Genomic DNA, 26,331 nt, shown 5'->3' with positions numbered 1-26,331 from the left:
AAACACAATTTAAAATTTCTAGAATTAGATTGCTGAGCTAGAACCATGTGTTGCCAGTTTCTCCTCTTCACAGTCGCAGTGGAGCACATGACTGCGAAGCCACCGAAGCTGATGTCCTGTTCTAGACTGAGCTCCACAGTGTATTTGATTGCACTGGTTCTTCCCCAGAAGCCCTGTCTGTCCTAGGACTGGTCCCAGACACTGTATTCCACTTAATTGGTACAAGACGCAAACATGCCTCCAGCCCTCTCTGGTCTGTGATACCGTCCCTGACCCTGACCATGTTGAGGTGTATTGGTTAGGAATCCTGTATCCTACCCTTTGAGTGAGGCTCATTTAACATCCAGATAATCTGATTTTCCATGAGAAATTGACAGTCTGTAATTCAAAGTTTATGAAATCATGGAGCAGACCAAACACACCTGTCTAGTCTGTGGGCTGCAAGATTGGGACCCCGAGTGTCCAAGGCAGAAGAGGGGAGCTGAGACTGTACTTGGCTTGGCAGGCACAACCCTCACAACTAGTGTGAGCTAGGGAGGATGACTTGGACCTGCCGGGTCCTCCTGCTGGTGTCAAGTTTCCTGTCTTGATCTTGCCCACCCAGAGAAGTGGAGCATTCCTGCCTTCAGGCTGGGAGGTGGGGTGGGGAGGCAGAGCTCAAAGCCTTGGTTACTCTTTGTTTACCTGGCTGGCCCAGGAGTGGACTCTCCTTACCTGCTGGAGGGCTCCAGAGTGCAGGAAGACTCAGGGCTTGAGCTTGCTGCTGTCTCTGAGGAGCCTGTGGGCAAGGGGCAGAAGGTAGGCCTGGAACTGGACCCCAGCTCAGTCCTTGCTAACCTGGCTTTGGACTCCTCGTTTTGTGAGTTGCCATGAGAATCAGAGAGGAAGTGGGCATGAAAGTTTCCATGACCCCCTAGTGTGAGTGATTGGGGCTAGGCCTCCTGGGGCCTGGCCTTGCTCAGCTGCCCTGGTGGGGGCGTCTGTGTCACACAGCACCTGAGTTCTCTGTCTCTTTGCAGCCTCACACACCTGCCTGCACCTGTTGATTGAGCTCCAGGTTTCTAAGCCCTTGCTGGCACCATTATGGAGTTAGTATTTGTTTTAGGCAGGATTCTTAGTTGCAAGTGACAGCAACCTGGGTCAACTGAAGCAGAGGAGAATTTTGTGGCTTCTGTGCAGAAACAGCCTCAGGGTTATTCTAGCCTAGGGCAGAATCAGATTCAGGTGCTCAAAAGCAAGTACTAGGGAGTGCCTCCCCCCTCTCACTACTGTGCCTCCTTGTGCTGTACACACACACACACACACACACACACACACACACACACACACACACGGTGGCATGAGAGGCCTTCAGCACACTCAGGTTCTAGCTGATACCTCAGGAAGGAGAGCAGTCCTGCCACCACAGCACGGGTCCATTTGGGTCACATGCTGAGGCCTGGGCCAGTGGCTGTGGAAGACAGGAGGGCTTCTTGGTGGAGCCCGGCCACTTCTGGTCTACCGGCTAGGGCTGGATCCTGGGAGCCAGGTACAAAGGAGTCCCTTAGAGAAATCAGGATCCTGATACCTGAAGGGGAAGTGGACGGGGCGGAGCAGCGCTCACCCTGCCCACCTCCTCTCCTTGACGACTGTGTTTTGGGCTCAGAAGGTCACACTTGATCCCTCAGACAGCACCTGCCACCACACCTGACAGTCAGCAGGTCAGGTCATCCACCCAGCTGAGTCACTTACCCGTGTCTCTCCAGAGCGACCTCTAGGATGTTTCAGGGCCACACCAGCTTCCTCAGGCCTTCTTGCCGTCTTCTACTCTGCTGACCCTTCTGAAAAGGGAACGCAGCTTGTTTGGGGTACCTTGTCCCTTGGGGGCCCCTGTGGATCCCTATGAGTCACCTAGCAGTGGGGGCCAATACCTATCCAGATGTTTGGCTGGGCAAAGCTGGTGTTCTTCGTCACGTGGAGAGCTGCCAGCCCTGCGCTTCTGGCACCAGGCCTCACTGGGCCTAGAGACAGGGCTGCCTCTGAGCCGTGGTCTCTGTTCCTTCTCCTGGATCCTTCATGGTTATACCGATTTTCCTGTTGCTGCTTCTCCCTCTTGGTACAAGCATTTCAAAAGGAATGGGGCTCCCCACAGACTCCCTGGAGAGGCCAAGCCAGGACGTGGACTCTGGCCTGGTCCCTGACCCCTGGGGTCTCTGAGGGGCCCCTGCTCATGCTAGGATCTTGGGTTGGGAGGAGGAGGACTACATCTGCGCAGGATCACAAGGTGTTTGCTGGCTTCCAGTCACGAATCCAGGTGAGAGGGTTGGTCCTGGCCGTCATTGTTCACCCATGAGTTGTGTTTTCTGGGTACCGTGAGGGCTGGTTCTCAGGGAAGGGGTGAAGATCCCTAATGCTGTAGAATCTCCACAGCTGCCTCCCTTTCTGGTTTTGCTGACAAGGTGCCAGCAGCAGGCAGACTTGTGCCTGTGCTGATCCGTAAGGCAGGATGAAGTGGAAAAGGTGCGGGGACACAAGGGGCGGAGGGGTGTAGGCCCTGCCTCCCAGCCAGGCTGAGCCAAGCACACAGACACGGGCTGACCGGATGGAAGGTTCTGTCCACCTCGTCTGCTGGGAGGCTGACCCTCAGACAAAGCGAATTGCTCATCCTGGCCTTCCAGATGTGGAGAGGGTGCTGCCATTGGGTGAGGTCCCCAGACACTGGGGCATGTTCCCCCAAGTGACCACTCTTGAATTCCTTCCTTAATGGAAGGAGGGGCTCAGCGTGGTGGGAAGTCACGATGTCTGAGCTCAGAGGCGGAGCCTCCCGCATCCAGTGCAGGGGATGTTTGCAGCTGCCCCTTCATGCTCCGCTCTTCTCGGCCATCTGCTTTTGGTCCATTCTCCCTAAACACAGACCTCAGTGAACACAGGCACATATGACATGTGCTCAAAGGCTCGCTGTGCTCTGGGGTAAAGCTCTCAGCGTGGCTGCCAGGAGCCCCATGCATCCGCCCTGTCGCTGCTTCCTGCTGTCACACCAGTGCAGTCCAGCCAGAGCAGCTCTGTTCCCCGCCTCCACACACCCTGCTTTGCACATGCTGTTCCCCTGGCCTGTTCTGTACTCCCTTCTCTTCCTGGTCCATTCCTGCACCATAGTTGACATCCCAGATGGTGCAGGCTCTGGGAATCCCCATCCCACCTAGGAAGTTTGTCATCTCCTCCCACTCCCCAGGTCTTTGGTCCTCTGCGGCGTGAGTTTGCTTCTTTTGGCCCATCTCCTTCATCTGCAGCTCTGTCAGTGAGGCAGAGACCTTGGTCGCAATGCGTCCACATTGCTGTGGGGCTCCCAGTCATAGGACAAATGGATTCCAGTTACTGACCCAGCATCGCCTTTTTGTCATTTCAGAAACCATCTGCAGCAGTGCCTGCGGCGGTTGAGCTGCCCACACTGTTCCGGATGGAGGACTACTTCCCTGCAGACACCCCAGAGGTGCAGCGTCGTGGCCCCGACTGCCTCAGCCCCTGTGAGCTTTGCCATCCTGCTGGGATGTGGGACTGAAGCCCCGTACACAGAGTTGCTTCCCCTTTGTCAGTGGTTTGGTTTTTTTGCATTTCCTCCCCATGGAGTCCAGAGTACCTATGGGGACCCCCATGTGCCCGTGCTTGGTGAGCCTGGTAGCGCCTGCCCCATCTGTCAGCCTGCTGTGCTGGGGCCAAGGTGCTTGGGTGGCTGGGCCGGATGAAGGCTGTGGGGCTGATGCAGCTGCCCTGCCACCAGGCCCAGGGCTGCTGGCCTCTGTCCATCCATTGCCTGTACATCCTGGGCCCTGGCCCCGTGGGTTGTCCCAGTAAATGTGTCACAACTTACTGGTGGTCTGGGCATGAGAACAAGGGGATGACAACTTCTTCCTTGCTGTGTATGGTCTCTCAAAGGTCCTCTATGCCCCATGGTGCCCTGCTCACGGCAGGCTATGCCTTCCGTCCCCAGGGCTGTGGGGGAGCAGGGCCTGGAGGACTGTGGTCTCCAACGTGCATTCACTTCTGTCATCTGCTTGTGAGCTTCCTGCAGTTGTCTCAACCCTGTAGAGTGCTCACTGTAGCTTTGAGCTGGAGTGTAGATTTCTGGGGCTCCTTGCAGGGCCACGAAAAAAAAAAAAAAAGCAGTTCCACACGTACAGCTAGAGGGTTACAATTTCCAGGAAGGGTAAATTAATGAATCTGTCAAGATAGAGGTGGGAAAGCAAGGAGTAAGTTGGGTTGTGCCAATTTTGGAAACACTTTGGGAATTAAAAGATGCAGATGGGGCTAAAGATACAGCTCAGTTAAAAAGCATTTTCTCAGCATGCGGGAGACCCTGAATTCAATCTCCAGGGCAACAAAACCAAACAAACAAAAAAGCAATAAAGATACTCAGGAAGCTGAAGCAGGAGAACGGCAAGATTCTAAATTTGGGACCAGCCCCAACAGTTTACTTGTACATTTAATTTACTACTACATTTAGAATTCTGGGTCTGTGCACTCAAAATTATAAAACAGCCAAAAAACCCCAGCTGGGATGTAGCCCAGCGTGAAGGCTCTAGGTTCAATCCCCAGTATGGCAAAAGGGGCACCTCATTAGATTTTTCACAAGGAGAACCTAGCCACAGTGTCAGCACCGGAAGCCCCCCTCGAGCCCCCTTTCTGTCTGTACCCACCCCCAAACCCAGACATCTGAGAGGCGGGGCTGGCTCTGTGGTCCCAGGGGCAGAGGGTGTGGAATGCGTGGTACACTGCATGTGTCCCTCTGTGTCCAGCTCAGGGCTGCATGTCGCCCCTGCGGGCTGTGGGTTGCATCCCTGTTGCTGTGTAGCTGTGTGTCGTTAATTCTCATGGCTGCTTTGTATTGATTGGGGCTGCTTTTAACGACGGGAGCCTCCACACTCACCATGCTGTCTGTTCACAGAGAGCACAGAGCAAAAATTCATTTTTACACAAGCAGTTGAGGACACCAGTTTTCAGAAGGCCCCGTATCTGTTGATTACAGGAGAATTACAGTCTTCTTCCCCCTTCCCAGACTGAACCAGGGGCCAGGGAGAGGAGGAAGGTAGTATCACATGACTAAGCCACAGTAACAAAAGAGTCCTGTGTTAGAGACCTTCGGGGCTGTGGGTGAAAGTGACTTGCCCAGGGGGCAGCTTCATCTGCAGAGCTCAGCTCTGAGACCCTGACTTCATTGCTTACCCTCTCTGAATCCAGACTCTTCCTCAGTAAGATCCATGAGTGACACAGGCTGTTGTGACATGAGGTGAGCCATGTGCTTGGCCCACGCTCTAACCCCAGACACTTGGGTAATGGTGTCTGCACTGTGGTCACCACGTTTGACAGGGAAGGGGACTGTACTGTTTCTCACTTGACCTCATGCTTTCAGGCAGAGGTCTGTCTTATCACCTGCAAGTGAGAGGCATCCCTGACTACCTACTCTGGCAGCTGCCTGTCCTGGGCTTGGGGTGACCTCAGCCCAGGAAAGGGTGGCTTGCTTCTGTGGCTGTTGCTGGACAGAGCAGCATGGGAAGGGCTCTGAAAATTTCCACAAGAGCCACTTGCCTGGGACATGGGCTTCATGCCCATGGACGCCAGAGGTTTCTGCACAGCCACCCAGGAGACAGTATCTGGTCACAGAAATGTGAGGTTCACACTAAACAGTTTTTAAATGCTTTGTGGGCTGGGGATTTAGCTCACTGGTATAAGTGCCTGTCTGGCAAGCCCAGGTCGTGAGTTTGATCCCTGGAGTGTTTTTGCATTGAGACAAATGTCCAACTATCTGGAATAGATAAATCAGTGGTCACAGATCTTTTAGAGACCAACTGTCCAAACTGTGACCCAAAACCCAATTATCACAAAGGGCCAATGCTGCAATTAAATCTGGATATGGAGGTTTTTAGTTTAGAAACAAACTCACACATTAATGTCTTTTTTTTTTCCCTTTTTGAGACAAGGTCTCACTATGCAGCGCAGGCTAGCCTTGAACTCACAGTGATTCTCCTGCCTCAGCCTCCCAAGTACTGGGATTACAGGTGTGTGCCACCATGCCCAACCACATTAACATCTTTGGTTTTAAAAACAACAATAACAGAGCTTTCAGTGATACAAACAGCTCTTTATTGGAAGGCAGAAGTTCATATTTGGCATTCTTTTGACAGTTACTGTGGTCTCTGCTGTTGTTTGCATACTGATAATTTGTCAAACCTTGGTTTATACTTGGTTTGTTTGAAAGCGACCCATGCTGCACTCGGGTCATCCATTAGTCTGTTTTTATACCAGATTTAATGTAATTCAGAGCTGAAAACAGCTGCTCACATGCATAAGGGAATCCAAACAAAATAAGAAGAGCAATCCCAAGTGCATTCATTGACTTTTGGTAGAGAATCCTACACTTCGAGGGTTTCATTTTCAGGACCACCAACTCTGCCACCCTTTGTCATCCTTTTGCACGCTCCTTCTCTCTGTTGCCCGCAGGTCACAAGATTTATTTTTCCAGATGGAGCTTTTTGAAATTCCAATAGCTCCATTTCCAGATTTCCAAACTCTAACCAGTGTAAGCAGGGAAGATCAAGTTCTTCAAATGTGGCTCTATCTGGAGAAGAAAACACAGGGTTGTCTCCATCTTACAGAACTGTAAAAATCTGTTACTAAAATTTTCCTTCACAGCTGCTACAATGCTAGAAAACTCCTTACAGATTTCCTGATAGTTTATCGGATTGTCATGAAACGTAGAATTTTCTAAATGCATTTTTAGATTTGGAAAATATTCCAGCTGCCCACTTTCAAGGTCTCTTTCAAAAACCTGCAGTTTTCTCTCAAATGTTTTGATATCACAAAACATCCAATCTGCGGTTTTCCCCACACCTTGTATTTTTTTTTGTTGTTGTTCAGTACATTGAAATGTGGTGTAAAATCTGTAAACAGAAGGTTGTTAAGCCAGGCCATACCAGTGGGCTGTGGTGTTCCTGCCCCTTTTCATTCATAAACAGCCTGATTTCCTCTGGGCAGGCTACAGATCTCTCTAGGACTTAACCTCTGCTCAGTCACTGGACATTAAGATACTAAGTAAAGCATTATATTGGGCCTGAACCTCATCAGGAAGTGCTTGAAACTGTTGAAAATTAAGAGCATAAGCCATGATGTAATTCTCCATTTTTGCGACATCTTTGAGGATATTGTCTAGTTTTGGCTGCTTTCCCTAGAACAAAGAGCTTTACTTTTTTTTTTTTTTTTTTTTTTGTCTTTTTGAGACAGGGTCTCGCTATGCAGTTCAGGCTGGCCCTGAGCTTACTTTGTAGCCCAGGTTGGCCTCGAACTTGCAATGATTCTCCTGCCTCAGCTCCCCAGTGCTGGGATTACAGGGATGCACCACCCCATCCTCTCAAATTGCTTCTTGATGTATAGTACAATAAAGCTGAATGACTGGATATTTTGCTGCTTTAAAAAAAGAACTGTATGAAACCAGGTGTTGCCCCCACCATGGAAAGTACCCTCCGTCACTAGTAATTGAAACTATTTTTTCTGGTCTTATGTCTTGTGGAAAAAAAAAAACATCACAGCATTGTAGATATCTACCCATTGTGTTCTTCCAGGCAGAGACACCTGTTTCATCAGCTCTTCTCATGATGTCAGCAGCAGCATACCATAAAAGTACAGAGTCCTGCATGAGTGTATCAGTGCTTTTATACGAGCACCGGAGTAACAGGCTGCCTGCTGTAAGTCAGCAGTGGGCTGCTAACATCACTTGTCACGTGCAGGACTCGATCTTTTTTTTTTTTTTTTTTTGTCATTTTCCTTTTCATCGGTACCAGGGCTCGAACTCACGACTGCCTGCTTGCAAGGCAGGCGCTTATGCCACTGAGCTAAATCCCCAGCCCCACAGGACTTGATCTTTAACAGGATTTCTGCCAAGTGGCATCTCAGAGATTCGTTGCCTAACTGTATCCCAGTTTGGGAAAATGTGAAAAAGAGAATCACTCCCAGACAACATGGCCATTTTGATAAAATCCCGTCAGAGGGATATGCCATGCTTTGCTATGCACAGTACAGTTTGAAAGCTGGCAGCTGTCAGATGATTTGTTTTAGAAAGATAGGGGCAAAAGCTAGGGTACTGGGCATGGATTTCCTCAATTTCCTTCTGAAAAACTCAGTTTCATTGAGTTTGGCAACAATCTTGTGGTTGGTGTGAAAGTGCCATCTGACACCTGGTGTGTGACACACACCACTTTCACTACACAGCACATGTAATGCTGTCCCATGGCGTTCAGCCACTCAAATGGCTGTCCAGGCCCCTGGGATGGTCTTCCACTATCTCTTTTCTGGTTCACTTTTTTTCCCTGTGATCATTTTTTGGTGCTCCAGACTTGAGTCTACAAAGTTTAAAAAAAAAAAAATGGAGCATCTAATACAAATCCCAGTATCAAAAATATCTGACACCATGAATTAACATTAAATAATTGGATATTCCCTAAGTCAACAGTCTACAGCAGTGACTGTCAGCTAGGTTCTTGTTGAATTTTTCGACCACCAGTGCAAGGGGGCAAGGTTCCACTGACCACCAGCCTTTGGGTGCTCTACAAAAGGCAACTGAGTGCATTTCTTGCCTGGTGAGGGCTTCTGCTAAAATCACAGCCAGTCCAAACAAATATATATAATCTATCCTTGCTCACTTCCATAAATTCTTCACAAATAATCAGATATGCTACAGATTCATATATGCAGAGGGCAGCACATGAAAAGAACCTCAGTCTCTCAATTAGAACATCTCTATGCTAAAGCTTTGGTGTTAAATTTCAGTTTTTTCATAAGAAAACAGAATGCTAAAATCATGTTAATAAAAACAAACCTATTAAAACAGCCAGTCCAAGCACATGTATCTGCGTCTGGATCTGTACATCTGTATCTGCATCTGTACACTTGGCAGGGCACTGACCAGCCATGTAGAAGCTGTTGGGGTGATGTGGCTCACGTGCCAACAGAAAAAGCTCTGCTTGCCCACTGTGGCACATGTGCCATAGGATGGCTGAGCTCCACACCTCACTCTGCACACCTGACATGGATCCAGAATTCCAAATGGATTAAGGAGTTAAATGTATGAGTGCAGTTTTTTTTTTTACACTTTTTTTTTTCTTTTTTCTTTTTATCGGTACCGGGGATCGAACTCACGACCGCCTGCTTGCAAGGTAGGCACTTATGCTGCTGAGCTAAATCCCCAGCCCCTCATTTTTTTTTTTTTATTATCAGTACCAGAGATCAAACTCACGACTATGCACTTGCAAAGCAGGTAGGTGCTTATGCTGCTGAGCTAAATCCCCAGCCCCTAAGTGCAGTTATTGAAAAAGTAGGAAAAATCAGAGAGCAATGTAAAACCCAGAAGCCACAAAGGTGATAAATTTGATTATATCTATAAAATTTATTTATATGTATAACTGAAATCTTTGCATAGCAAAACAGAACGCTTAACCCTCAAATCGTAAAATAGAGTCCTAAGCAAATTCAAGGCAAATGATAAACTGGAAAGATGTATTTAAAGCTTGTGTTACAAGGTGACAGTCTCCCTGCCCTGTAAATAGCACCTGTGGGAAGCCGCTCAGTAGAGAAGTCTGAGAGAAACCACATTACCTGCCTGGGCCTGGGACTAGACTGAGTGAAAGGGCATGCGCCCAGTGAGTGTCAGGCCCTGGGTTTGCCCCTGCACCACCCTCCCCCCAGCTCTGCCAGAAAAAGAATTTCTGGAAATTAGTTTTTTCACCTGTCAGGCTGCAAAGATTAAACTCTTTGGTTACATTGTTGGGGAATTTTGGACAGCCTGGCTTCTCGTGGCTGATGGGCAGAATCTGTGGAAATGAGAACTCTGTCTGTGTCTTTAGACCCAGCAGTCTCAGCCTCTAGGACCCAGTTACACAGGAGAAGCAGCAGCAAGTGCACAGGATTAGGCACTGTTCGTTGAAATAGCAAGCTGTGATGGAGCCTGAGTGTTCCCCAGTAGGGTCCCAGATCCACCATGACAGCACATCCTGAGATGGAATACTATGAAGCGGTAAAGATGGACAGGGAATTGCTTATGAGTTGGGGTTATCAGCATACGAGGGGCAAAGGCAGCAAAATGCACATAGTGCGCTGCTGTCTTTGTGAATGCGAACATCCACAGGGTCAATAAAAACTGCAGGACAGTGTATGTGTTTGGGGTGAGAAATGGCCTTTCTGCTTTTTTTTTTTGGTACCAGGAATTGAACTTGCAACCTCATGCTTGCCAGGCAGGTGCTAATGCTGCTGAGCTAAATCTCTGTCTCCTCCTTTTTAAGTTTTGATATTTTGATATTTGTGTTTTCTGAAGAATGTAACTAGCTATCAGCTGTTTAAAACTTTTTTTTATTTACAGAATTTATGGAAATTATGTATACCCGGGGGCTGGGGATTTAGCTCAGCAGCATAATCGCCTGCCTTGCAAGCAGGCAGTTGTGAGTTTGATCCCTGGTACCGATAAAAAGAAAAAAGACAAAAAAAAAAAAAAGAAATTATGTATACCCAACTGACATTTGATTATAAATGACAATAAAATACTAATTCTAGCCGTTTAAAAAAAAAAAACTATTCAGAGAAAGTGGTGTAAAATCAGTTGCCAGCAGCCAGCACTTGGAAGGCGGAGGAAGGTGGGCTTCAAGTTTGGGGCCAGCCTAAGCAGCATAGTGAGTTCTAGACCACCATGAACTAGTGAGCGAGACCCTGTCTCAAGAAATCAAAGGTAGAATCAGTGGCCAGGACAGGCATGATGTTGTACCTGTAATCTCAGCCACTCCAGGAGGCTGAGGCACAGAGTACTGCAATTCTGAGCCAGGCTGGGCAATACTGTCTCAAAACTAAAACAGGGTGGGATGTAGCTCAGTGACAGTGTGCTCTTGGGTTCAATCTTAGTACAGCAAAGGCAAAAATCAGTTGTCAGCAACAGTGGGGAGTCTGTATAAAGAAGGCTTCCTGTGTTTTCTGGAAGCCTGGGATCTGGAGCCGGAGGCTCACATAGCAGCAATGAGCTGGCACTGAGGCCCTCAGAGGGCTCTCCAGACCCGCTTATACTCAGGTTACCCTGCTAATGCCTTCCACCTGCCTGGCCCTTAGATCTAGTGACCCTCAGATCATAGAGAATTTATTCCAAGGAATTGGGTGGTGAAAAACATCTGGGTAGAGTCCACGGTGGAGGATGGCAGCTATGTGATGGCTAGATGGAACAAATTCGAATTCTCCAGAAGGGGTAGGGCCCACTATAGGAGTATGTGTGGTCAAGGCTTTTCTGGGGGGTGACTGGTAATCAAGCAGACACAGGAAAATTGACAGAATCCTTTATGAATATGAATACAAAGCCAACAAAGTAACAGCCAAGCAAATCCAACAACATAGAAAAGGGATTATATACTACAACCAATCAGATTTCTCCCAGGAATGCAAGGTTGGTGTTAACATCTGAAAAATTGGTGTAACACCATATTTTAAAAGGACAAAAAGCACATCATCTCAGTGGCTGCAGAGATGTTGACAAAATCTGGCTGCTATTCAATAAAACTTCTTGAGGTGAGAAGGGGTGCTTCAGGGCAGAGGGTTACAGGCCAGGCAGGTACCCTTATTATGCTTGCAGGAGTTCCTAGCCCTCTGGACATGTTTTGTTGTCCCAGGCAGCTGCTGGTGCACAGGAATCTCCCTCCCCATCTTAAAGCAAAGTCCCCAGTTGCCCTGATCAACCACAAGCAGTTCTGACTGCAGCAGCTGTCACAGAATTTCCCTAGGGTCTGTGGACTTGCTGTGCATTCAAAGGTGCTGAGATTCAGACCAGTGATGACTGGTGGATGCATCTTAGGCCTGCAAATACTGGAGTGGATGCAGAGTCCTGGATTTGCAGGTTGAGGCTCTCTTGGACTTCTTGCAGGCCACACCCAGTGGCTCTATGTGGAGGAGCTGGAGGGAGGTCCAAGGGGCACGTACAGTGTTTGGTCAGGACCAGAACACGCTACCTGAAAACCAAGCCAGTGAAGTCTGTGCCAGAGGCCACCTCTTCCACCAGGAAGCTGTTCTCACTGGGGTATCTGGGGGGAAGCTCCGCTGTGGATATAACAGGTGATCTCATTTTCTGGGAGCCAGGGGTTCAGAGGAACCAGGAGGCTAGAGGAACACCCAGAACAAGGTTTGTCTGAGCTTTTCTCCTCACCGCTCCAGGGGCGGTGACTGTATGGGGGCAAGGGTTCTCAGGTTAGACCCCATGAATCAAGGAGAACTTAGAGTGGGAGTTTATACACAACAATGTTTTTTAGACATCTCTGAGCGTGGCCATCGTGGCTGCTTTGCAGAACACCAGCAGTTCTGTTGAATGGAGGAAAGTAGTAGAAATGGGCTCACAGGCCAAGCCGCAGGTCGCCAATGCGTTGCCCTTTGCATCTCTGTAAAGTGGTGTTTGCTGTTCTCAGCTGTGTTGGAATCAGCTAGGCCAGGTCCAGAGAAGTTCATCTGGGCTGTGGAGGGTACACCTTCCACGCTGAAGCTCCCCAGGTGACCTCCATACGCAACGGGGGCCGAGTCCTGCTTTGAGAGTAATAGGCAGAAGACTGCTGGAGGAGCATTTGCTGCCTTAGTTGGAGGCAGTGCATTTTCTATTCCAGTTCGTCTCAGTCACAGGGTCCTATTTGAAGAGCAAGGTCCTTGTTCCTGCTTTTCTTTCCTGAGTTTAACCTGTAATTGGGTTTGAGTCGGTTTCTGGTTTGGGTTGAATTGGTCCCACTTCCACTCTAGAGAAGGGTCCTATTCTAGTCAGGCAAGAAATCCTGCTCGCTCTGCGTGGCTGGGTGGCTCTGGCCTGAGGCCCCCAGCTCTGAACTAGAGCATCCAGTTACCTCAGCCCCTGCTCAAGTACTGAAGGAGCCCCCAACCTTCACAAACAGCAGGGCACCTGCCTAGGGTGAAAGTGACCTTACGGATGGCAAGAGAATCACAGCTCTTGCCAACACTGTCACCAAGCAGGCAGGCGTCTTGTCCTCTTCATTAAACCCAGACTGAGTCTGGATTTCCTGGACCTGCAGTGAGGGTCCTGATTATCTATAAAAGAAGTCTACAGCTTGCAAAGCCAGGCACTGATCATGGTTAACGGAAGTAGACTTCCTAGAAAGTACTGGCAGCCGGTGGCCCAGCTGGGTGTGGGGCCCATCTCTGGGCTTCTGAGTCAGTGCCTGAGCAAGTGGGAGCTTAACAGGAACCCCGTAGGGATAAGGTGCCTTTGGGTCTTTCAGCCTCCTGGGCCAAGGGGAAAGTCTTATCTGCCCTAGGTCCCACTCTGTTTTTTTTTTTAACAAGCAGAGTCAGTCTCAAGCTTAGCCCTTTTAGCACACAGTAATGGGTGACAAATGTTGAATATGTTTTATATGTACAAAGTAGGATTGGTTTTTATATTATGGCTATCTTAAGTTTTTTTTTTTTTTGTACCAGGGATTGGATTCATGACCTAGCAATTACCAGGTAGGCACTTGTGCCACTAAGCTAAATCCCCAGCCCCTTCATTAATGTTAAACTGTGCGAGTTTTCTTTTTGGTGACATAAGTTTTCCTTCATTTGAGAAGGAGAGTTAAACATACTCATGCGGTTGCTAGGCAGATGTGGCAGAAATGACAAAGGCAGGGTGCACGAGTACTGACTGGGAAATACTGCCAGGTGACGTACAGCTGGCTCAGCTGCGGCTCATGCAGCTCTGTGGTCCTTGGAAGGGAGCTTGCTAGGAGGCTGTCTATGCGATACCAAGGCTGTATGGCTGGGGCACAGGGGCTGTGCAGATACCCGACCTGTGCGCGCACCACCACCTGCTTAGTTAAGTCTGGGGACAAGCTAGCATCTCTGAACTTCGGGTGAGGTCAGCACCCTGAACCTGGAGCTGATGGTCCTTCTCCAGGTTTCTCCTTTTGTGAGTTGCTGTGGACGACCATGTGGGTCTGCTTTAAAGATATGGGTGTCTTAGATCCAGTGCCCTACAAGTCACAGGATGACGCCTCAGTAATGTTCAGAAAACATCTGAGTGGTTAAGGATTCACACAAGCCCTGAGTTTCCACACCCCCACTGTGGGTGCCCCTTGCCTGGAGGGCCCTCCTGGGGACAGGCGGAGCGTCTCTAAGCCCAAGCTCCTAGGGAGGCTGAGGCAAGGTGGCTGTGTGTCCTCCCCAGGCTCCCAAGCAGGATCTCCCTGTGGTTCTTAGACTCCCAGAAGGCCGCTGTAGGCACAAGGCTGTCATCGTCTGCTCTAGTAGTCTAGATGGCAGCCAGTACATTAGAAAGTCCTTTAAGTTGCTTTACTCGTTTCCTAAACATATCCAATCTATTAGGATGTCAATCTTTATTGATAAGACATTAATAGAGACACAGTAAGATTTTTATTGCAAAGGCCAGTTTAGGTCTAAATGATCTTGCGCCTTGAGGCCAGATGGTGCGCTGTGGGGGGGGGGGTGTTTGCCTCAGCCCCGTAAAGATCGCATTCAGAGACACACATGCAAGGAAAATCACTTAAATTCGTAGCAGAGAAGATTCTTTATTCATACAGATTTGTCACAGAAGTAACTATGAATTTCCTTGTCCTTAGCTGACCGACTGAAAGGATGATTTGAGGGCTTCAGTTACTATATTGGAACTTTTGTCTCCCAAGTGCTGATTTTTTTGTTGAGACAGGATCTCGCTGCGTAGTTCAGACTAGCCTTGAATTCACTGTGTAGTAAAGGCTGGCATGGAACTCAGTAATGTTCCTGTTGCCTACCACGTGCTGGGATTACAGGCATGTGCCGCCATGCCCAGCTAAACTTGTTTTGGGGTACTGGGTCTTTTCTGGACACTGCAGATTGAACTCACCACCTTGAACTTACCAGGCAGGTGCTTGTGTCACTGAGCCAAATCCCTGGCATCTGTTATTTTGGACATAACCCCAAGTTGTAACTCTGCATACATTCAAGTCACAGTTCAATGTTCGTTTTAAGTGGCGTGGGTAGACAGGAAGTAGTAGAGACACCACGAGTGACGGGTGCACGTTTGGACTTTATGGGTTAAAAATGATGGTCATAATAGGTGGAAAAATCCATTGCCTGTATAGCGTGTTCCACTTAGTTTCATTAAGCAGAGATTTTCCACCAGGCAGGCTAAGTACTCCACAAACGTTATGGGCATAGAGTAACTCGGTGGTGAGTTTTGGGCTCCATCATGAGGGGACAGAGTTACAGGCTGTGGCTGAGGTAAAGGACACACTCCTTTACAGCACTGCTCCCTTGGCAAGAAAACAGGATTAATCACTTCTACTGAAGCATTTCAGACAGGAAACTCCCATCTTTTAACAGACGTTGGCAGGACCTGGTGCTCTTCTGTCTTCCTTCAGAAATGCTCTTTACAGACACCTGTATGAAATGGACACACGACCATAGGCAATAAGGGCACGTCCTTTCCTATGTGGGGACAAAAACATTGGCTAGACATTGCCCTGTTCTGCTCAATGACAAGGAAGCAAAGATGGGATGAGAAAATGCTTCTATGTGCCGACAAGTGAGAGAAAGCAGTCATAGCCAGTCTGACTCTGAAACTCACTGCCACAAGAAAATCTGAAGGGCAAAAGGAGAAAGCTCTTTGGAAGGAGTAATTAGGTTGTCTCCCTACTAGACGCCTACAGAACTGTCTGGCCTACAGTTAGAGGCAGTCTCAAACTGTAAAGTGACAGGTTTCTTAGTTAAGTGACCTCCAAATTTTTCTAAAAGTACACAGCAGCAACAGTGTTCTTTTAAAATGGCTTTTATTGAGATACTTTTAGGGCTTCTGCAACATTTTCAGTTGGGAATATTTTATTTCAAGTGCTAAAAACCCCTCAGGGCCAGAGACCCACTCCCTATTCCTCCAAAGAAGAATCCTTGTCTGTCTCCATTCAGATGTCCCACCAGGACCCTGTGTGCCTACCCTGCTCCAACCCTATTTGCACAAAGCCTCTTTAGTCCTCTGGACAAGACTCTCAGCCTCAGGCTAAGTTCTTCTCACCTGTTAATGAAGCAGAGTTAATTTCCACACGCATGAGATGGCAAAATTCAGCTGGTTATTTGTTACTTGGCAGTTTGTGCATCTGAACTCAGGGACATCCTGCTATATTAGCTGGTACACACAGAATTTGTAATGTACCTGGTAAAACATCTCAAAGCTCCATGTGAGGCCCAGGTACTTTTTTAAGTAAAAAATTTTTAAGTAAAAATTCTAGTTTATGTTTCCTTTTTCTTTTGAGAAGAGCTCAAGTAACAATTCTTTTTCTTGGAAGTTAAAAATTACATCAAGTCAGCCACTTCAGGTTTCTTAAGCTCAAGTTCCTGCAAGGTGACTGAAACTGCTGAAAATGGTGGCCTGTTTCTGCCTCCTTGTAACTTTCTGCGTTTAGCACCAGCTGCTCTTGGGAATCTGAACACAGCAAAGCTAGCAGCTCTTTCCATCCCGATGCCCTCACCTGTGTGCTCTCCACAGCCCTTTTCTCAATAGCAACATGGGTCAAAGGAATTTTAACAAAGAGCAGTTGCCTGTTTAGTACAATCATTCCTATGTTAACTTCCAAATTAACACAGTATCAGGGCATTAAGATTCTACTTGCAAATTAATGCCAATTTCTGTTTACATCCTTTTATCATGAGATATTTACATTTATGCAGGCTCTGTTCCTTAGCGGAAGGGGAACTGAAGAACCTAAGGATGTTTACTCTTGCAGTTAAAAGGGAGAAAACACAAAATAATTTGTAACAGGTGCCTTAAGAGAAAGCATTCTTTATGCAAATATAAGATCTTCCATGTTACATTTCCTTGGCGACTGTGGCTTCTGTCTCTGATGAGTGTACCATGACATCAAACGGTGTAAGGTATGATAGACACTCAGGACTGTCATATGTAATAAAGCAAATATTTACATTAAGCACAATACAGCAATTTATTTAGATGCTTAAAATGAATACAAAGAGAAATAAAGATCACAAAATTATACATACTACACAGTGTGTCATATATTAGGTGGTATAAATGAATACACCAGGGTGGTGTTTAACTAAAGAGAAAACTAAATATCCAAAATGCAGCACTCATTTGGTTTGCTGCTTTAACACAACACACTTTTATACAGATCTAAAAGGTGTCAAAATTAGTAGCTGCAAAGTCAATTCTTGCATGTGATTTTAGCTTAAAAGATTTCAGAAACATCTGAAATACCAGTTTTTGACAGTTGTAATGTCAAGGATATTCAGAACAAGAAAAATTCTATAATACAAGAGAGTCCAGATATATATCTTACGTGACTGGCCTCTGTTGCAAGATTGTACAAGGTTATGTGCAAAAACTAAGTCTGTCCAAAGGTCCATACTAGCGCAGGTTCAAGCTTTTGCTAGGGAAACTAGATACAGCATTTATTACACAGCAAGGGCAACACTAAAAAAGAAACGTCTATGATGGGCACACAGTAACAATACCATAAGCATCACTGGAATAGATCTAAAAGACTGTACAAATATACATTTCAACTATTCAGAATGAATACATGAAAAAAAATCGATTTTCCCAAAGTCTACTATACATATTAGACTGGTAGCTCGTACTTTGGCCGTATACTACCATGTCATCAGCATAACGCTGCCCAAGGACATCAGGCCAAACAATTTATAGAGGGAAAGAAATGTTGAAAAGGCAGATAAAATAAACCTCTGCTTTTCCCCCATGTGCGCTCGTGAGCTACCAGCATACTGGTTTTCATAGTGACCATGTCTATCAGAAAAGGCTCTGAAACTAAGGATCAGTCAATCATGTGTCATAGACTCAGAAATAATAACCGCTGGGACTGCAACTTGTCCCCACAGCCCGCTGACCAGTCATCACAAGGCAGTACCAGCTAAGAGAGCTTTGCAGTCAGACTGGAGGAAAAAGCGAGTCCCCAGCTGGAGCCTGTCACCAGTGCAGTGAGGCCAGGCTCTTATGCCTGCTGGCTGCTTAGTTTAACTCCTGTTAAGCTGCCATGCATTGGTTCAGCCACTCCATCCGTCATGTTGTCAAACTGCTCCCCATCCTCACTGTCAATTGTGCTATTCTGCCACTCAATCTGGGGGTTAGATAAGCGCTCATTATTCTCAGATGCATTCTTCCACTGTGACTGGTCCTTGGACCAAAATCCTTCAACTTTTCCATAGGAACTATTCTTCCATTTTAACTGCTCTCTGTCACCCTGCATGGTAGCCTTTTTTTTGGCAGCTGGCTTACTGCTCCTTGTATCTTCACTCTGGGAAGACTCATCAGACCAGGTTCCTGGTTTCACTTCACATGTGTTATCCTCAAAGTCTGACACCTGCTGGGAACCAGGCCCGCTCTCAGATGGCGAAGCACCCTCTTTCCATTCAACAACATCATCCTGATCTACCTCACTATCCGAAGCGTCATGCATTAGCTTGGCTGGTTCCTCAGTCAAATGAACAGCTTCATATTTTGAACCATCCTCCTCTTTTTGGTCTAGCTTCTCTTCAGATTCTAGAGCATCTGCAGGAATTACCTTCGGTACATGTTCCTCTGGGTTATCATTAGGGACTTTAGACTCAACTTCATAAACAGGGTCAAAAGGACTACCACTTCCATTGGATTCTTCTTCCAAATTTTCAAAACTATCTGATGAACTGTCCTCTTCCTTCCCAAGGTTAAGTTTCTTGTCAACAGTCTTACTGGCATGGACTCTGGAATCCTTCTCATCATGGTTTTCAAACAGCCACTCAGCATCAAAATCCATCTCATGTTTGACTTTATTTAACTCTTTCATGTTAAAGCCCAGCAACACACCAGGCTTATACTTTTCACAATCACGAACACACTTCTTCCTTTTGTTGCTAAAATGGGAAGCAATATCACTCTTCCACAACCATAAACTAGCTGCTAACTTCTCAATTTCTCTCCTGGTGGGGTAGGGCTGTTTATTGAAATACTTCGTTAGGAAGCTTTTCCTAGCTTCATAGGAATCATCTTCATGACCCTTGGGGTCTAAAGCTAAAACAACAGGCTCTTCAGGTTTCTCTTCAAAGAAGCTGGGCGAGTCACTATCGTCATCTAACTTTCGCTTCTTTAGTAAGGGGAATTCCATCTGCTCATAGGTGCGCTTCACAGGTGCCACGCCTGGAGACTGATTCAGCCGAGAAGGTGCGTTTGTTTTATCCTGGCCATTCTGGGTCTTTCCAACACCCCTGCAGTGAACTAGATGCAGAGTGATAGTCGAGGCGGTCATGTTGCTGGTATACACGCCAAGGCAATGGATACATTTGTAGGTGAGCTTTTTCTCAACTGGATGAACTGTCTGAATAACCTGGTGTCTTTCTCGTAAATGATGTGCAAGTGCATCAGATATGGGTCCTTTTAGGATTGAAAAGCAAAGAGGGCAAAGTGTTTTCCCAACATCTTTTTTATAGGGCACTGCAGCTTGAGGTGAACTTTTAACAGGAATATCTGCCTTTTCCTGAACTTTTGGCTGTGGCTTTGGAGGAAGTGGAGGGTTATTTTGGGCATGATAAGCAACAGACTCAGCGGGGGCATCCCTCAGGTTGTATGTGGTTACCAGGAGATGGATGTTAGTGTGACTGCCCTGCTGCAATGTCAAATCAAAACTCAAAGTAGAATCCGTCTTAGGTCCCATCTCTTCATCTATGTGAACCATTCTCATATGAGCGGCCATCTTTTCCACATCATTGAAAGTAGAACGGCAATATGGGCAAGACAGACCATGAATTAACATGTGGTTGAGCAAGGTATCTGTGGGCAAATAGCGGTTACAGTAGAGGCATTTGCTAGTAAAATTGTGTATTTTCATAATATAGTTGGCTACTGCTGGGACTTTCTCAGCTTTGTGTTCTTTTTCGAAGTGCACACTATAGACATTTTCAGGAAAGAGCTCATTACAGATTGTACATATTTTCCACTTTTGAGTTGCGGAAGTATTACCTGGCGGAGGGCCGGTGGCAGCTGTGGTAGGTTTGGAACTGGGCTGACCTAATACCCTGGAGGCCTGAGACTGGGAGAGGGAAGGAGACTTTAACTGGCCGGCTGAGAGAGAAGAGGCATTCGCAGCCTGTAGGGAGTATCTTGCTGGTGCCTGAGACCGCTGCTCTGCCCCAAGCCCGTATGATCTTCCATTTCCACTGGGAAGTAACTGCTTCACAGACTGAGACTGCTGCGGGATGGAAACAGGTGCATTGCCACCGAGTCCCAGTCTCACTGACTGACCAACGCCGTAGCCCTGGCCTACGGATTTGACTCCGTAGTTGTTCTGCTGCAGGTGAACATTGGACATCATGTTGACTCCTGTGGAATTTAAGTTAGGCTTTGGTATTGACAGTCGGTTCACCATCTGCTGTGATGGTAAAGACCGGACGTTTCCAGAGGCAAGGGAACCAATTCGTGGTGGGAGTCCCATGCCCTTTTTGTCTTGAGGTTTGGGAGCAATTAGCATCAAGGGTTTGGATCGGGGAACCACCACATTGGTGTGCCCAATCATGGCAGTGACCTGATAGCCTATGCGTTCGTGGTCCTCGATGACATGCTGTACCAAAGCTTCATAGGACTTTGGCATGAAAAGGCATCGCTTGCAGTGAATACTACACTCTTCCCGGGCATTTGAGCCTAAAGGGACTGCACCGTTGAGTGATTTTTCTCCTGCCTTTGCTATGTAAGGTGCTGCCACGTGTTGAAAATGTTCCCTGTAAATGTGCTTCCTAACTATTTCATAAAGAGGATCTCGGTAAGTGCACTTCTTACAGTAATAAACAGCTTGCTCTACACTGTCAGCCTGCTTAGGTTTAAGGCCATCGTTTTTGTTTTTATCTTTGAAAGTGCTGAGGCTGCTACTTGGTGCGCTGGCGTTTGGAGCATGAAATATTTTAATGTGTGTTTCCAAAGTCTTTTTGTCTGCATTGAAGGTACAATAAGGGCAATTAAGGAGAATCCTATTTTCAAAGTCTTCACTATGGACATTCCGGAAATGACTTTTGTAGGCAGAGAAGAATTTTGAGGAAAATGGACAAGCGCTGCAGCAAAAAGGTTTTGTCCGATAGTCCTGAAGAAAACAGAAACTAGAATCAGACTGTCACTTTAGGCAGGCAACAACAGGTTTCAGGTTTTAAATGTGCCCTCTCCCTTCTCAGAATGCTATTTTTACAACAAACTGTCATGTACTGATTTCTGTATATTTCTTCCTCTTGTAGAATAAGTTTATGAAAAAGAAACTCACATAAAAAGCCACTTTATACCATTGGTATACTTTTGGTATAAAGTTTTATTTATGTCTACCAGTGTAAATTAAAAACTAAATGGCTGGGTGTGGTGGTACATGTCTATAATGCCAGCACTCCGGAGGCTGAGGCAGAGGGACTGAAGCCCAGACCCGGCTACACAGTCAGTTCAAAACCAGCCTGAAGTACAGAGTAAGATCCTGTCTCAAAATACAAAACAAAACCAACCCCTCCAAAAAACCAACACAGAATTAAGCGCCAAATTTTTTCCCAATGTTTAGAGAAGACTAGTATCATTTGTTGACTGGTTTCAGATCAACCAAAGACAAATGGCTTAAGAAAAAACATTTTACAATTAGCAGTAACAAGACTAAACTATATGAAATCATCGTTAGTGAATCAGGAAGTTGCTAACCGTATCAGATTTAAGGGTCCAGAGTGTTTTCACAACTACTCAACTCTTGATTTATCCTTTAGCCTTTCCAACATCAAAATTTTTTCAAATAAAAGGACTAAGTGCAAACATTTTTTTCTCTAATTCTAAGTATATTTAGATTCCACTGTTAATTCTAATGTTGCCATCATCTTTCTTGCATACACCTGGCTATTCCTTTGCAAGTAAGCAGTATCTTCAAAAAGCCTAATGAAGTGACAGCTGCTTTTATTCAAATTAGTTAAGTTAAATAATGTCCTACAGACTGTGAGTTGCATGTTTTTTTTTTAAAAACTAGAATACACTGCAGAATACAAGAGGTGAATGCAAAATATATGAATGCCCAAATTTTAAAAATGTATTAAATGAAAGATACATTGCCATTATTTCCCCTAAAAAAATGCCCCTCTTTTTTTTTGTTTTTTGCAAGGCAGGCGCTTATGCCGCTGAGCTAAATCCCCAGCCCCAAATACACATCTCATCGATCTTGCTTGTTCTGAGGTAGTTCGGAAGTCTTTCTGAGCATCTTTACCAGGTGTAACTGAAAATACAAGGGATGCTGCTGCCAAGTGCCAACCAATGTACACTCTGGCTGTAAAACCCTGTGATCATCAGTCACCTTGTTCACCACAACTAACGCTGGGCAACTTCTGGGTCTCTCACAGTCAAAATGACCATGAAAAGTTAACATTTTGAATCAAATGTTTCAGAACAGGACGTCAAGGCAACTAAGACAGTGTAACTAAAGATACTTACCAAAGAAAACTTTCAAAACTGCTTCAGAAAGTGGCAAGAATAGTGGGTAAGTATAATCAAAGTCAGGGGATTGTTTGAGAGGGATTAAATACAGTGTATATCATTTATATATATATATATGTATGTTTTTTTTGAGACAGGGTCTCCCTATGCAGTTCAGGCTGGCCTTGGGCTCACTTTGTAGCCCAGGCTGGTCTCAAACCTGAGAATAATTCTCCTGCCTCAGCTTCCCAAGTGCTGGGATTACAGGAGTGTGCCACCACGCTGTTTACAATGTGTCTTTTAGAATAAATTTTAATTCAAACATTCGGCATACTTTTTTTTTAACCACACTTTGTATACTGATATCAAGAGGCAACTTTTGGAATTAGGACCATTAATATTTTCACAGTTGTTCTCACTAAAAGGCTATTTTTCCCCCTAGAAACCTGTTTTGCTTCAGATAATAGTTTGAATGAAAATTTGCTGCTTTTCCTTAAAGTATGAACCTTCCTTAGTATTAGGTTCTGATGCTTTCTGACTCATGAAACTGACTTATAATACATCTATCTGAAAGTAAATACCCCAAGGCTGTTGGTTAATACCTTTTCCTAGAGCATTAACAACAACAAACCACCTTAAATATGTGATACAACCCAAGAGTATGAAATGCTTACTAAGTATATTTCAACAGATGAAAAGACCTCCAGTACAGAATTAGAATTAAAACATGAATTCACAATCACTTTTTCCCAAGGAAAAAGAAACCATCCAACCTGTTTTCATTGTATCTTCTTCTACTAAGATCTGCTGGCACTAGTAACTAAACTGTTTTTAAGGCCAATGTGAGAAACCTACGCTGCATATGTCACTGTCACTCTTCCAGACAGGCCGGAGGCTGTCAGTGCTGTATAACAAAGAAAACCTTAGATGGAAGCATGTGGCCCTTCTCCATCTAGAAATCCAAGGGTAGCAATGGAGACACACAAAAATGATGGGTAAATGGATAAGCGCAATGGTGGAGAGAACATTTTGCAGAGCCAAAGCACTTACTAAAGAAAGACCGGTGTACTGCAGGCCTTAGGAAGAAATGAAATTTCCTTTTGTTCTTACAAGTCTGAGCTCCAAGACAAAACCATCCAACCAACAAACAAAAACAAAGTCTGTTTAGTTTTCCTTACTACTAGAAAAGCATGAATATGTAATTTTGATATCTTCCACAGTAGGTTGGTGCCCACAAACAATGATGAAAGGGCCAGAGCTTAGAGCGAGTCACCCCAGGGATGCTGCCATTTGGGGGCCTCATCTGTGCTACTTACCTGGTTTTTTGTAAGTGAGGGGTCCCACAGTCCTACATCCTCCCATGTAGTGTTTTTCAAATAAAAGTCATTAGGTTCAAACTGCTTAAAATCCTAGAAAACAGTGAAAAAAGTTTATAAAATCAGTGCCATAAACTCCAGACTAACCATATATTAAAATCCCACTTGTTAACTAGTGCCAGGGAGAACCACAGTAAAATCAAACCCAAAACTAAACTAGGAATGACAAAAGCTCTTAGGAAATACAGAAAGTCATATGTGGCATTAAACATTTTATATCTACCATGCATTCCCCTAACAGCCAGCTAGGTTTCCAGTGAAACCACTGGATGTACTAATTATTAAAAACTCCAGCCACATACTAATATACCAGAATACCAATCCCTTAGTTACACAGCACTGGGATGGAATCTAAGGAAACAATGTTTATTAATAGCCTTGCAGGTGTGATATTCTAGTTCTGTGCACAAAACAAAGTAGTTTGGGGAAAGAGGGAGAGGCTGGGTCAGAAACAAAACTCAGGATTTTAAAATCCATACAGGAGAGAAAGCTACTCAACGCAAGCAATGTGGTGGAAAAATTTATACTCTTATGTAAAATTTTAATGCTTCCTGTCCCCCCAGACTACGAAAATAGTACATCTTAGGGTAAAACTTCCTTTCAGGAAGAAAATCAAGTACATGCAAATTCCAGAGTACATAAAGGGGAAAACAAAGCACACAAAGGACAGAAAAGGCACCTAAATATTTGCATTATTTATTTCTGTGAAGATAACCCCAAAGTGCAGAGTGAATGAACTGCCTCATCTGGGTAGGCCTATTTAACCTCAAGGGATTGGAGAAGGGAGACTTCTACACTGGGGACAACACAGCTAGACAAAACCACTTTTGAGAAGCTTCGCCCTCAAGTCCTACCCCAGAGTATTACAAGTGGTACTCAGGGAAAGAAAGCCTGTTCCATGAGTGAACTGCCTTTACCTTCCAATTCTACCAAACATGTTCTGAGTACCAAGCACTGTGCTACGTGCTGGGGGATAAATGGGTGAACAAGACAGCCATGGCCCCTGGCAGCTGGAAATTAAAGGTTAGCAGGGAGAAGTTTTAAATATTCCTTTCAACCTGAGGCTTTGACCAACTATCCATAAGATCTGGAGCAAGGAGATCTGGAGAAGGAGGAGACCATCGCACTAGCTGTCCCAATGGGGTGTTATAAAGTTCATAGAATAAAAAGGCTACAGAAACAGTTTGTAAAGGCCAAACTGTTATGCAAGGGGAAGATAACGGTCTTGATGGGTCAAAACGGACAACAAATGCTCAAATCCTGAAGAAAGAGATGACAAGCACCCAAACCACCGTGCCTCGGTAATTAGAAGGACAACAGAACGTTCAGGCCTATGAGAATGAGAACGGGCTCCAAGTTCCACCTCCCCTTCCTCAGCTTTCTTTATTCGTAAATCACAGACAAGAACTACAACACCCCCAAAGTTTGTTCTAACGACTACATTTCCAGACAATTTAAAATTTCCAGTACAGTGTCTGACATGCTTAAGTCTTCCACGATGGCTGTTCCGCTCCAGAGTGCAAAGATGAGCGTGCCCGTTTAGGGAGAAGGGAGTACGTTACGCTAGTGAAGAGAGGTGCAGCCAAGCTGCTGCTGTGGTTAATACTCAGTCACACCTGCCGGTTAATCATTCTGACCACTGACACCAAGTAATGGATCAGAACCTAGGTCATGTTAAAATTGAAAAACAGCATGCTACTTACTTCTATATGTTCTTTACAGTATTCCAACCCAATGTCACTAAGTATTTTTTTCACAGTTTTCCGGGCTTTTCTTAAACTGCCAAGATTGTTGACAGGAAGTTGGAACATAGTTTCTATTGGAAAAAAAAATTTAAGTCAAAGTCAAAACACGTACAACTTGTAATATTTACTAATTTCACTGATGAAAGGATCCCAAACCCTGGCTTCATCTGACAAAAAGATACATAGGTATCCTTATCTAGTATATTTTGAATACTTAAGCAGGCAAAAATAGGCTGATTTTTTTTTTAAATAAAACCTTTTATAGTACAGATTGACTTGAGTCTAATCTGGCACAATTCTGATTAGGCTTTAAAAGGTTTCAGTGATGAACTTCAAGTTGAGAACTAGGGAAATAATACCAACCAATTACTTCTGAGTCAAGTGTGAATGCTTTTTCCCTTGTGATGTTGAACGTCTGAGAACAGAAAGATGCTCACTATTTCAGCATCGCTACCATACACTTTTGAGTGCCAGGAAGAGGTTTCTGTTAACTAGGAACTGTTCTGCTCACTGCTATGGTATTCTTAAAAAATTCTTAACAGTGTCTGTACACTCCCCAAACGAGAGACACAAATGTTGTGTGACTTGTTCCTCAGCCAGCAACGCACCTGGACAGAGGCATGCACATGGAGCCACAGAAAGAACCCTGACACGGGAAGGCTGGGCCCTCTGCATCAGACCAAATGCTGTTTTATACACTTTACATCAATTTTTTGAAGAACAAAAATCCTACATTTAAGAAGTTGAAAAATTAATATGTTAAAAAAAA

At 45.5% G+C, this 26,331-nt stretch overlaps 3 protein-coding genes across 6 annotated transcripts in view; 1 reads left to right on the top strand and 2 right to left on the bottom strand.

The window, feature by feature from the left end:
• Nucleotides 1-8,871, top strand: part of Bcas4 (breast carcinoma amplified sequence 4) — a 61,530-nt gene extending 52,659 nt beyond the window's left edge. For both annotated transcript variants that reach the window (XM_063248166.1, XM_005000848.4), the window contains one exon: nucleotides 3,386-8,871. In XM_063248166.1, coding sequence (XP_063104236.1) covers nucleotides 3,386-3,538 — 153 coding nt within the window. In that variant the 3' untranslated portion in view covers nucleotides 3,539-8,871. The remainder of the gene's footprint in view (nucleotides 1-3,385) is intronic.
• Nucleotides 8,872-14,532: 5,661 nt separating this feature from the next.
• Nucleotides 14,533-26,331, bottom strand: part of Dpm1 (dolichyl-phosphate mannosyltransferase subunit 1, catalytic) — a 55,992-nt gene continuing 44,193 nt past the window's right edge. For 2 of the 3 annotated variants that reach the window (XM_063248163.1, XM_063248165.1), the window contains 3 exons: nucleotides 25,521-25,633; nucleotides 23,758-23,850; nucleotides 14,533-15,402 (listed from right to left, as the gene is read on the bottom strand). The gene's annotated coding sequence lies outside the window, so the exon portion shown is untranslated. The remainder of the gene's footprint in view (nucleotides 15,403-23,757; nucleotides 23,851-25,520; nucleotides 25,634-26,331) is intronic. The other variant, XM_003463660.5, reaches the window with a different exon arrangement.
• Adnp (activity dependent neuroprotector homeobox) lies at nucleotides 15,775-25,628 on the bottom strand. The gene is made up of 3 exons (XM_003463661.5): nucleotides 25,521-25,628; nucleotides 23,758-23,850; nucleotides 15,775-21,095 (listed from the first exon to the last, which is right to left on the bottom strand). Exons 1-3 carry the CDS (start codon nucleotides 25,626-25,628, stop codon nucleotides 17,985-17,987), a joined length of 3,312 nt encoding a protein of 1,103 aa, XP_003463709.2. The 3' UTR covers nucleotides 15,775-17,984.

This window comes from Cavia porcellus, unplaced genomic scaffold (genome assembly GCF_034190915.1).
Source record: "Cavia porcellus strain 051 isolate PalLab524CR breed Dunkin Hartley unplaced genomic scaffold, mCavPor4.1 scaffold_5, whole genome shotgun sequence".
In the NCBI taxonomy this organism is placed as follows: Eukaryota; Metazoa; Chordata; class Mammalia; order Rodentia; family Caviidae; genus Cavia; species Cavia porcellus.
Note: the sequence above shows the minus strand (reverse complement) of the source record. Positions and strands in the feature narration are given on the sequence as shown.